The sequence below is a fragment of the Seriola lalandi genome, unplaced genomic scaffold, assembly GCF_002814215.2.
Source record: "Seriola lalandi dorsalis isolate HSWRI2012SDOR001 ecotype SW California unplaced genomic scaffold, Sedor1 jcf7180002054372, whole genome shotgun sequence".
Lineage (NCBI taxonomy): Eukaryota > Metazoa > Chordata > Actinopteri > Carangiformes > Carangidae > Seriola > Seriola lalandi.
In genome coordinates this window covers 514,198-526,885 of record NW_019524925.1, presented here as the reverse complement: position 1 = coordinate 526,885, position 12,688 = coordinate 514,198, and the positions used below count along the sequence as shown (strand labels likewise).

Genomic DNA, 12,688 nt, shown 5'->3' with positions numbered 1-12,688 from the left:
TCCAACCCCAACTGGCTGATGCTCCGATGAGTCACCCAGGTACACAACTGAATACTCACAGCTGTCAATCAATGGTAATCTGCCTGAGGGTGATGCAGGCCTCAAGATAGGAAGATAAAGAGAGAGGGATGGGGGGTGGGGGCAGTGGGAGAGGGTGAAACAATGGGCTTCCACTGTGCTACAGGTGGGAGGGGGCAGCTTGAATAGACAGAGAGAGCACAAGGGAAAAGTGAGATGGTTAGATAATAAGAAATAAGAGGCGGTTAGAGCAAATGTAGATAAGAGATGAAATTGTAGGGCTCCTTCCTGTTCCTGTTATATCTTTGATGTTCTTGTCTCTTAAAGTCCAGATATCTAAAATTCTGTCATGCAAAACTCCCTCTAAAAAACTCTAACTTGTCATCACATTTTCTCCTCTTAATAGTCTTTGACTTTTCACAGAGGTGCTCTTGTTCTGGCGATGCATAAAATAAATGACGAAATTTCCCAAATATTCAGATGATCAGATCATCCAGAATATTAATGCACCTAGTAGGAGACGAGAGGATGACATTTCAGCTGATCTCTGGGTTGTTTGTATCTCCCGAACATCTGCTTCCACATAATGTTTAACCCTTCACTAATCCAGGGAGGACTAGTTGTCATTTAACTCCCATATGATCTGTTTGTGTCATTCCCTGACTGATTCAGGGCCTTTCATATTTTCTAATCCCTTTGTGAAAACATAATAATACCCCACCCCCTGTACTAGTTGTGGTAACACACCCTGAACAGATAAATGTGGTAGTTTTTGTTATACATTTGGCATCCTGGCTTTAATTTTTTATCATAAAAAGTAACTCTTGTGTGTGCCGTTCTAGAGGTGATGCTACAAATCTTGAGTTTAGATAAACCTGAATCTAGAGCGGGGAAATAAGTGGAGTGGTTTTGCTGTTTATTTTTCTTTAATATCCAGTTTGTAATGCATAAATAAATTATTGAAAATTATAGCGGAAAAAAAAACAAGGCTTTGTTTATCACTGTCGTCATACTCTTAAACCTACTTTCCATTAATTAGTTGGAACCCTTTTTGTAATGATAATCACCCTCTGAGTCACACAGGAACACGAGGCTCAAGATGATTTCATTCATCGTCTGTAGAGTGAACTGATGACAAAATGCTTAATCAAGTCTGAATCTAAATGTGTGGCCTGTTTCACTCGCCTGCAGAGAACCTGGATGCTATGATAGCCATGCAGACCAAGAACAAGCTGGGCAAGTCTCTCGGGCCGCCTGACTTCGCTGGACTCACCGGTAAACAGCTTCACAAATTATCCTGCAAACATGTCAAATAAAACCTTGTTATTCTATTTGACATGGTCGGATGTGACTGGCACATTAGACTCTGTGGACCTACACAGGCTTAACTGCTGTTGTTTCTACTCATGGGAATGATGTAATTAATAAAACAAACTTGGTGAACAGTGTCATATCCAAAACCTTTTCTTAAGATTATGTTTTGGGCATTTTCATCTTCATTAGAGAGGACAGTGTAGTAACGGTGAAGATCAATAACACTCTCAGATGTTTCCATTAAATATAAGGCTACAGCCAGCAGCCAGTTAGCTTAGCTCAGCATAATGACTGAAAACAGGGGGAAACAGCTAGCCTAAGATAAAAGCCATCTACCAGTGTGTCCAAGGCTCAACAACAAACACTCATTGTAACTGTGAAAATGGCAGTTCGTGTGTTCAATGAGGATTATGTTCCATTTGTACATTTCAGTTTTTTGTACAAATTAAACAAATAATACGTAATTTGTTGATTAGTCTAGCCAGAAATCGAAAAAGCGTATTTCTCGAAATGCCGAATTACTGCTATAAGTATCTCTTAACTGAGAAAGTGAGCAGCATGTTAAAGCTCCATGTATGTTTTATTTTTGTGCTGTATAGGGAAAAACCTGGATGAGGATGATAACACCAAGGCTGAGGCCGCCAAGATGCAGAAGGAATATGAGAACCTGAAAGACTCAACCAAGGAGCAGCCATCAGCTGAGACCAGTCAGTCCACTACCCAATCCTGACCACCAGAGGAAACATGAATAGCTTTTTGTTTTTTAGTCATTTAATCATTTGCTAAAATAGTTTGATACAATTTTAAGAGTTGGCCCCTCAAAAATGATAAACTGTGTGCCTTGTAAATTGCATGACTTTTGTTTTTTGTTGTTATTGTTTTTGGCATTATGGTTTTATTGGGGTTTTGTGTGTGTGTGTGTGTGTGTGTGTGTGTGTGTGTGTGTGTGTGTGTGTGTGTGTGTGAAATGTCTCAAATAAATTCAGAAATTTCTCAAATATAGCAAATACTCCACCTCAGTGAAAGGTCTCATTATAGATCTTTTGTTTTCACTCGCCAGGGCTGACAGGAAATAAACAACACCGTGTAGTCCAAGCCAATAATAGTTAAATCCCTGTTTGTCCCTAAACTAGGCCAGTCCAGCAAAACAGGAAAGCTTGCTGTTTTCTGTTCATCAGTCTAATCCACACAGATACACACACAGACACGCATAAATACAAAAGGCAAAATGAAACGTAGAGCAGCATTCCCACCAGAACCATCCTTTCAGCAGGAAATGAAATAAATCCTGAGTAATGTCAACTGCACAGTGTCATCTGTGTGTTAACAGGCTGCACAGAGTTGCGTAATATCTTTTTTTTTATTTTTTAAACGGTATAATCTACATTTAATCTGTGGTTAAGCAACAGTCTAATCTTGATTGGTGGTTAATATAAATTTAAATCTCAAAGTTAGTTCAATATGAAAGTACGATCCTGGCTGGAGGCGTTTTCCCATTGCAACTGAAATGTAAAAAAATAATGGATAAGTCTTGCTGCAGGAAAATTTAGTGGTGTAAGTAATTGATAAATCTAAGGTAGCACCGTCTTACTGTTTAGTGGAAACTAGGCTCCTCTGAGTGCTAATGTACTAGAGAAGAAGTAAAGAAAAACTTTAGTTCAGTTGTTGACTGTTTTTCTAATACATAATAGAAGATGATTCTCATGTCTCCTTTTCTCTGTTACTTCCTTCTCTTCACTTCAGATGGGCCGGGCAAATCAGAGACTTATCTGGAGGCCATCAGGAAGAACATTGAGTGGCTGAAGAAACACAACAAAGAAGAAGGCAAAGATGGTGAGACACACGCCCTTACTAAGAATAATAGATGAGAGAGACCAAATACAGACCTGAATTTTGTGTGTCTGCTGAATGATCACAGGGGATCAGTAATGTGATATGTGGGGAGACTAACATTTCCATTTGAAGTAGTTACTCTAAACTGCTCTCCCCTCTCCAATCTTTACTGAGTACTAAGAGCCAGAGCAAGAAAACATCCTCATTTGCAAACCCTCATCTCCTTCAGTGAACTGTGGTGGGTCACAGACAGGCCTGACATGACGCACTTGAGAACAGAAAATTTGAAGGCTCTTTTGTTAGCCTCAATTTGCAATTAAAATGAGCGTGGGATACCAGGATAGATGCTTCACTCCAGATCTCATGAATATGGATAATTCTTGATGAGTCCTGTCCTAATTACTCGTGATACAGCTGCCTTGTTCAGAGAAATAAAGGCCTGTTGATTTATTCACGCCTACCTGTTCCTCGACATTTATGTGCGGTTGGGCATGTTTTCATGTGCACGTGTGTGACTGTGTGTGAAAAGAAGATATAGTCATAGATATGGAACCTGGTCCATTATTAGCACTTCTATCACAAATACACAAAAAGTCCATGATAAGATCATCATGTCTTTGTCATCAATGTCTGCTCATGTCTCAAGATTTCTAGTATTTGTCAGTGTGTGTTTATATTTCCAGCCTTGCCCATACTGTAAATGTCAGCATTCAGTATATGACCCATAAACTGCAATGGCCTGCAGAGCTGTGAAAACTGTGGCAGTGTCACACACACAACAGTGTACTCGACTACCAGGAGAAGCCTGCTGTTGGGCTCTGCACTGTGTAAAATCAATGCACAGTGGTGCTTAATTAAGCAGAGGAGAATGAAATGTTAATGAGTTCTCACTATTCAGGCCATCCGTCCAATGGTGATGATCACAGTAGGACATCTCAGACAAAACCCCCCCCCAGAGTTCTAGCTCCGTGAGGTTTATATTTACTGTCAATGTTCAGTGGCCCGATCTAATCTGAGCCGATCAATAGGCGAATCAGCCTCAAGTGAGTCAGGAAAAACTATCCAAAAGCAGAGGGATTACAGATAATAATAATAAATAAAGTCGACCCAGATTCTTCTGTGCATCTTAAATAAAGAAGAAAGAAAGACAGAAAAAAATCACTGAGGTTATAGTGCTGCAGGTTGGAGGCGAGCAGAGGGGCCGGAGCAGCAGGGAAGTTTTGTTTGGTGCTCATCTCCGGCCCGGCTCTATATAGGACACCTCATTAGCATTCTAGTGTGTAGTAGTGGTTGTCAGGGACAACAGGAGCCTCCCCGCCTGCCTGTCAGTTATCTGGGCAGAGAAGACAGATAATGGTGTCAGAACAGACACACACACTCAGAGTCAAAATGTGCCCCTGAAAATTACCCAATTTTCCCATAGCGGGATTCAGTAAATGACTAAAATGATTCCCCATCATTACTTATTTTTCTAACACACCTTGTACCATATTAAACTGCTTTCTAAATCTCTCTTCATCCTTGTTCTCTCTATATTGTTCTCTCTCTTCAGAGAAAGTACAGCCAGAGGAGAACAAAAGCCTTTTCAACCAAAAAAACAGTGTCATAGTAACAGAATAGGCGATGGGCCATTTATTGTGTTTACTCTACCAGAAGCACCCATTAGTACAATCTCTGCGGACTCTCTCTGTGTGTTTGTTTAAATGTTCCCATATATGTGCGTGTGTGTGTATGTGTGTTTACGCCTACACACTGCACAGATTAGCCAAAGGAGCAGATGGACGTAGAGGCAATATCCTGGTTTTGGCTCTTGGTTCCTCACAGCCAAGATTGAGAGAAGCAGTGCGATCTCTAATCACATTCTCTTATTCCCTCACACACGTCATGTTTGTCATCGGAAAAAAAGCGACTGCATTTTGAGGCAATGCAATAAAAGCTATAAAATGTCATTAGGAAGGTGCAGAGGTTGTTGTGTGACTTCCCGGCCGACCTCTATCCTTCTGTTCCTCCTTTACTCTGAGTCAGTTAGAACAGTGGTGCGGCAGCTTGTTTGCCTGCACGCTGAAACTCATTTGTTGCCGTGATGGATAGGACAGAGTTAGATTATGTCCATCTCTAAATATAGCCACATCGTATTGTGACGTGACGGTACTGACTTGTCTGGAGCACGATGAATACAAATCGTGCTCCAAAAAAAAGGTTAATATAGTTTTTAAAGGTGTATCGAGCTATTTTACTATATGAAATAACCTGGTTTGATGTTGGGAATTACTACCAGAAACTAATAACACTGAAACTGAATTGAATATAAGGGATGATTTTATTATAAGAAGTATAATTTGATTTGATTTGATTTGAATTGTTTTTCATTGTGTGATATTTTGGCCTTCTGATTTAATGCTTGTATGTGGTATCTTCTTAACCCCACACAAACATGCTAACTCTGACCTTAATCCAGTGTGATAATGACTGACCGTACCAGATTACAGCTTGTTTGGGTGTTCCCGTTTTAAGGAGACGGTGTTGTAAGATTCTGATGTCTGATCTATCCTGCCAACCACCGTGGCCTCGTGATCTTCCTCCTCTTTCCGGTTTATAAACCTTTCATCCGTCGTGTCTGATTTTTCCAGATTATGACCTGTCCAAGCTGAAGGACTTCATGGACCAGCAGGTGGACTCCTACATCGAGAAGGGCATCATCGCCAAGGACGAAGGCGACACCATCAAGAGGATCTACAGCAGCCTGTAACGCTACCATCCATCCTCCAACCCACCTCTGGCCTAAAACACAGGACTGAATTTGACACTAAGATCTCCAACAAAACCCTGACTACTTACAGTTATTTCCCATGGCATGGTAAAGTATATACTGTGTATTCAAAACTACCTGCTTAAGGGAACTTGTTTACCCTGCCAGACATTCCCAACATGTATCAAGAAAAGGGATTTAATAATACTATCAACAAAACAGTAGTTATTCCTTACAGTTCCCTTAACTGATTATATTTGCACGCCGAGATCGCAGAGTAATAATCTCTAGACTTATTGAGAGAAATCAAAATATTTTATGTAACAAACTCACACGCAAGCATTTACTCCAACCCAACTCCTGTGAGAAATGAATGTTATGAGAGTATTATGCTGTAGCTTTGTCATCAACTACTGTTTTCAAAACATTTTTTTTTTCGCAACAAAAATACACATATATCAAATCGTACTCATTATGTGTAACCTGTCTTAGCCTATTATCTTTTATTTTTTTTCCCAGTATATATGTAAGATCTTAATGTATTCTTGCTTTTTATTTACCAAAAATATATTTGTTGTGTATCATGTCAGTGCCCTCCGTACTCCTTGTTCTCTTCTTCTGCTGTAATTCTTGGGGCCCACTAGGGGGAGATGTCTGTATCATCTACTCTGCATGTCTCTGTGAGTTCAACATTTACATCTCTGTAGAGACGCAAGATGAAGTATTTTTAAATGTAAATATTTGTGATTTTTTCCTAATATGTAAAAGCAATTAAAACATTGCCTTTTCTTTACTTGTGTGCTCAACTGTGATAATGAAGCAGCACTGACACCCACAGGATGCTCACGAGAACCTGCACCACTGTGGTGAAAACACTTGACATCTTCGTGTCTGGTTTAAATACGTATTTATTCTCCCCAAATAAAACCAAATAGAATTTAAAAGCACAACAAAACAGCCGTTACAGACAGTTCTCCACACACATAAATAATGCATTCACACTTCAAAAAAAATAGAGCAGTCCCTTCAGTTCCCAAAGAAAAAAAAAAAAGCTTCTATGAGGCAAATGGAGCAAAGGCTTGAGTCCATCCACTGCCTCTGTTTGGGGGTGTGCTCATACAGGGTAAACACTGATGAGGAAGGCCTGAATATGCTTCCCAATGATGCTATTCTAGGAGGGGATTGAGCACATCAGAAGCGGTTAGCAAGTCTAACAAGCTAATCCTTCTGGAATTGCTTAGCACTGTGTGTGTGTGTGTGTGTGTGTGTGTGTGTGTGTGTGTGTGTACATATGCAGCAGGTGGGTTCTGTACAGCAGCCTCAGAAGCATAAGATGAATGGATGGGCACATGTGCTCTGAGGCTATTAATATCAGATGCCCCTTTGCGCTGTTAAGTCTCCCAATAAAACTGTACAAAACGATAACAATCAAATACATCATAATAATTGCATATCAATAAATAAAAGGCAAACATGACACTTTTGTTCAACATGGTTTGGTAAAAGCAAAAAGGTAAAGAAAAAAAGGAAAAGAAGCAAGAAAGTTGTGGTAGTGTTTGTTTATGAGTGTGTGTGTGTGTGTGTGTGCGCGTCCAAGACTGGGCTTCAGGTAAACAGACTGGTCTTTTATATCTCCTGGTATGACGTTGTGGGGGCCGTGTAGCTCTCCTCATTGCTCCTGCAAATGAGAAAAGATTTACAACATTTAACATTTCTTGGAAATTTTCCACAGTGGAAAACACATTATTATATAACTGCACACACACACACAAACAAACACACACACATGCACAAACACACTCCTTCTCCATATGCTTAACAGGCTACCACAGCGTCTAGGTGAGTGTGTGAATAATGGATGAGGCTAATCAAACAGCCTCGGTCACAGCTGAGGGCGCATCTGGCCAGAAAACAGTCTCTCACTACAACACCACAATGTCTTACCCATAATAAAGTTTAAGATTTTTTTTTTCCTTTCAACTCAGCACAATATTAGAAAGGCTACTTCAGAAATGCAAGTCATCACAAGACGAAGCTATTGTCTACGTCCAGTGTAGCTGCCAAGAGATGTTATTAATTAGGGGATGAAATATGGAAAGATCAAAATCAATAGAGGATGCAACGGATGGCTTTACACCATCACTTTGCAGGAGAACTTGAAGAAGAGGAGAGAGAACAGTAAAAGTAGGACGCTCAAAGAAAGTTGCTGTACAGCGCTGTATTTTCTCACACATCAGACCTCTGACGGGAATAACTACCTGCAGGAGCACAGAATCAATCTCTTAAAACGTACAAGAAAAACCCCTCGTGGAGAAAGCTAATTGGTCCGATAGATTCCAAAGTTATTGATTTCTTTTAGGGATGCAGTGGAGGGCAAACCTCTCTAATCCCACACTACTCAGCTGTTTAGAACCACCCTTAAGTAAATTGTGCATTTTATCTTGCCTTTTAGTTAGTCTGTGGGTCGGCAAGATATCCCTATCTATATCTATATTTACATGAACTTTAGTGGAGAGCCAGGCCTCGGTTCGTGGAACAACCCGTTGAAATTTGGATCTGAGAATTCAGATATTAGATCTTGTTTAGCAACTGAACGAAACGGAGATTAACTTGATTCCACTTCCTAGGGGAATGTGTACAGCATCAAAATAATTTGCCATAATAGTTTTTTTTTTTTTTTTTAAATAACCCTAATATCCTCATGATCTTTTCTTATTATTATTATCCTTTATCATCATTTTGTAACTCCTGATCTGGAAAGTGCTACATAAAGAAAGACAGCAACTGATTACAATAAATGTAAATGATAAGAATATTGATTTAAGTTTGTGGAAGAAGGTGGCTGACACCTTCAGGCTGAAAAATGTTAACATGTTAATCCATAGCGATATCATAGTTACTGATTTCAAACCATGAGACAAATAAAGATATAGGTCTTCTACATAAAATTTATCAATCAGCTGCTCCATTAAAACTATTCCCTACGGTTTGGATTTCCGAGGCTTGTGGTTAGTTTCATCCTCGGGAGAAAGCCAAGCAGGCGTGCGGCCTGTGTTTGCTCTGGGACCGTGTGCAAACAACGACGCGAGCCTCTGTTTGTCTAAACACAGTGCAGCGCCACAGGCCGGCCTTAGATGTGGCTGGAGTCAGACACTGGGCTTAACATAAAGCTTACGCTGGTGGGTAAACATTTAAGGAGACATTAAAAACTTTGTCTTACATATTTACTCAAGGCACGTGCATCTCTCACACAAAACACAGGCCTATAGTTACTAATAGCAAATGCTAAGCAGTTAGTGGCCGTATCATAAGGAAATACTTGTCACAATACTGTCTTGAAACACTGACGGATAGTATTCACAATATTTCGAAGTATTTGCTGGTGCTAATAAAGATAGTCCTTTAGTTAATGACTGTAAATGTATTGATTTATTTATCTATTTTCTATAAAGGAGTCGAATAATAGATTATATTACACTATAAATTAAAAATCCCAAACTTATGTTACTCTGTTGTTGATTAATAGGTATACGATATGATATGAACTGTTAATGTATTCTGTAGCTGTACATTCATGAGGTAAGAAAGACCCGCCTTATTTTTTCTGGTTAAATTACCACATGAAACGTGGTTTCAGACCACCGGTAATAATAGAAATTATGTATAATGGACAGTTCATGCCGGGGTAACTGCCAGAACAATCATCAATTATGTTACCCTGAGGCCGACAGGAAGGACGTTAACATAAGAGCTGCTCCAGGACGGCCTGTATCCGCTCTGAAAACACAGCAGTACGAGCACAATACTTTTAGAGAAGTGGATAAACAGAGCATGTGTCTGTACAGGACACTTGCTGCAGTGTGACTCAGTCTTGACCGAACGGATAGTACCGACGAAACCTATTTCTCTCTGAATGGGCGAATGCCAGGTATCCATTACTACCTCACGGTCGAGCAGACGCGAAATAGCTCCCCCGTCTCAACATGCAGTGTCAGGGAGACAAGCACAGACCTGATTCAGCAAGCAAGACCTCCTGCTTTAAATTCCTGACTGTTGCATAACGTAGCATCTGACTAGTACATCAGATCTGGAAACCCCTGATTTGTTCCTGCTGACTGAAACCTCTGACAATGACCTACTGAGCTCAGGAACGAGAGCCGAGGCTCCATTTTACTACAAGAATCTTAAACCTAAAATGATCTTAGTCCCCTTGAGAGTCTATGAGCTGAGATCGTCTGCTTTTTGGAGAAGGGAGCTGTGAACAGTCACAACAGCACAGTGGCAAAACAGCCAAATGTTACCTACAGATCCTGAGTTTCATCATTAGAAAAATATACAAATGTATCCCGTCAACTAAACCCTGTAAAACGTGCAAACAACACTCGCAGTTTGGCAGGCAGGAAAACTGACTCAGCATTCATGATCTTTCAGTGGACAACACCGAACCAAGAAGCAGCTGCTGACAGGTGTCCGTCATTTGAATGAAGCAAAAGTCAGCCGTCACACCCAGAATGAACACCGTCTGACTGGATGCCATGCTCAACAAGAACACGTCTGACTGGACCGTTAGGGGCAGGACAGATCCAGGCCACATACTGGCAGTGAGCGTTCACAGCCTGGTCTCAAAGAGTGTCACCTCACCTTACTTCCTCTTCTTTCAGCCTGCGTGCAGCCTGCTTTGACTGTTTGATTTGCAAGTCCAGTCTGTGTAAGAAGTCTTTGGCTGACAGCTCCTCTGGCTGAGGCTGGGGCGGTTTGGAGTCCTCGGGGGGCGGGGAAGGTGCAGGCGAGGGTCCCTCAACATCCTGCGTCACAATACAAGGTGCGTCTACCTCCTGGCATGCTGCTTCACCGTCCCCGTCGGGGGACTCCAGAGACAGTCCATTAAATATGGAGCGCTTCTCTGACACCACGGGGATGTTGAGGCTGTTCCTCAAGAAGATGCAGTCGTTGCTGAACAGCTTGTTGGCTCTCTTGATTTGCTCCATCTGCCATATCAGGGTGACAACGAAAAGGAGAGTGTTAATAATTCTTCTCTGTAATTACCACTGTGACAAGTATCACTTCTGTTTTTGTCACAAAACACGCATGCTATATGAATAGAAAAAGTTTGTGAAACGTAACCTGTTTTTTTCCAACATAAAATGCTACTAATAATGTGTCCAGCTGGTCAGTCTTTGCATCTGTTAAATTCCTTGCAAGTGAAACAAAAGTAAAAGGCTTTTAGCAGATACTTACATTCTTAACTTCTTAGTCAAATCTATCTAGAAAGTAACTAGAGGATTGATGGATTAACCTGTCAGACGTTTCTGGGGCAAAATCTTTTGCTGCTGAAGTTAATTGGGTAGTAATACATTTAATCAAATTATAACCAACTGACACACAGTGAACCTGAGGGTTTTGAGGCCACTGGGGGTCTGAGGATCTTGGGTCACAGCACAGTTGCCACTTTGCCCGTTTCATAATCCGGCCTTGGCTGGAGACCTATGCGTGCAGACTTGATAAACCTTCCACCTTGGCTCACCTGTCCGGACTGCTTTGACTTTGAAATTTGTGAACAGGAGCAGCAACTGGAGTTTTTTGAGACATCTAAAAAGGAATATTGCCTGTCGCCTAAACAATAATGATCCTGCTGCATTTATTGTGAGCTCTCACACCTGCCACCTCTTCTCCCTTCAATAGTCAAGGAACACGTTGTGAAAACGAAAGTAAAAAATCAAGGCAGCCCCCTGCTCCTACTAGGTGATGCGAAATACAGAAAGAATTTGATGGTGAAACTCTAAAGATCACCAGCTGTCGCAACACCAGAGTAAACTGCTCAGAGGCTTTCAGAAGGCATTTCTGGCCTAAAGTTTATTTAGGTCCGTTAGTTGACTTTAAAGTTGAATCAAACTATAGTGTGCTGACAGATCAATGAACACAGAAGTACACTTTACTGTTTGCCCATATAGCAAATTGACATGATTTTGTGGGAATCCTCTTGTCAATGAAGAGACTAGTGGTACAGTGAAGTACTCCTGGTTTCTTAATCAGTCAGATATCACTGACAAGGTGAACATCAAGCCCAACTATCCCCGCAGTGCTTGTGTGGCAACCTTACCGTAACACCGTATTTGAGAGCAATCCCTTGCAAGGTATCACTGTCTGTAACCCGATGCTCTATGTACTTCTCCCCCAGAGAGGCTGTGACACTGGCCGTGCTACCGTATGAGCGGATCTTGGTCCGGGCCAAGCTTTGGGACAGTTCGCTTTCTGACTCGGAACCGGACCTGGACCGAGGGAAGATGGGCTGGCCAAATCGTCCTCCTCCATCCCGCATCGGCAGGACGGGCGAGAACTCCGCCATCTTCTCTTGAATAAATAAAGAGCCCGGTTGCCTCTGTTTGTTTCAACGCTCCAGCTGACTCGCCGCAGTGAAGTAAATCGCTGGTTTAAGCGGCAGGGAGATTCCCATCCCCGGTCTTGTTCGGCGTGTCAACCCAGGGGATAACAGACATGTTTCGGGGACCACTACCTCACGGCTCGCTTTTGTCATAGATCCCTTACGTTACGTAAAACCGTACGGAGCGTCAGAACGTCCAGGAGGAACGTCATTAATACAGTTTCCGGTTGCACTTTCAAAATAATTTACGATACTGATTATAAATCTGCTATATATTAGTTTACATTCCCTGGCCTAGCTTTAGACTTAAGTTATATTAGCTAAAGAAGCAAATTTTAAACATTGTGTGTAATAATATTAGCTCAAACTACTTGTTGATCACTAACTAATAC

At 41.3% G+C, this 12,688-nt stretch overlaps 2 protein-coding genes across 3 annotated transcripts in view; one reads left to right on the top strand and one right to left on the bottom strand.

Moving 5' to 3' along the window:
- The window catches only part of scg3 (secretogranin III), a 12,863-nt gene extending 6,156 nt beyond the window's left edge, over nucleotides 1–6,707 (top strand). For both annotated transcript variants that reach the window (XM_023408769.2, XM_023408768.2), the window contains exons 9-12: nucleotides 1,210–1,293; nucleotides 1,932–2,039; nucleotides 3,076–3,165; nucleotides 5,796–6,707. In XM_023408769.2, coding sequence (XP_023264537.1) covers nucleotides 1,210–1,293; nucleotides 1,932–2,039; nucleotides 3,076–3,165; nucleotides 5,796–5,914 — 401 coding nt within the window. In that variant the 3' untranslated portion in view covers nucleotides 5,915–6,707. The remainder of the gene's footprint in view (nucleotides 1–1,209; nucleotides 1,294–1,931; nucleotides 2,040–3,075; nucleotides 3,166–5,795) is intronic.
- Nucleotides 6,708–6,804: 97 nt separating this feature from the next.
- lysmd2 (LysM, putative peptidoglycan-binding, domain containing 2) lies at nucleotides 6,805–12,439 on the bottom strand. Its single transcript, XM_023408770.2, has 3 exons — nucleotides 12,015–12,439; nucleotides 10,556–10,902; nucleotides 6,805–7,592 (listed from the first exon to the last, which is right to left on the bottom strand). Exons 1-3 carry the CDS (start codon nucleotides 12,258–12,260, stop codon nucleotides 7,541–7,543), a joined length of 645 nt encoding a protein of 214 aa, XP_023264538.1. The 5' UTR covers nucleotides 12,261–12,439; the 3' UTR covers nucleotides 6,805–7,540.
- Nucleotides 12,440–12,688: the final 249 nt, after the last annotated feature.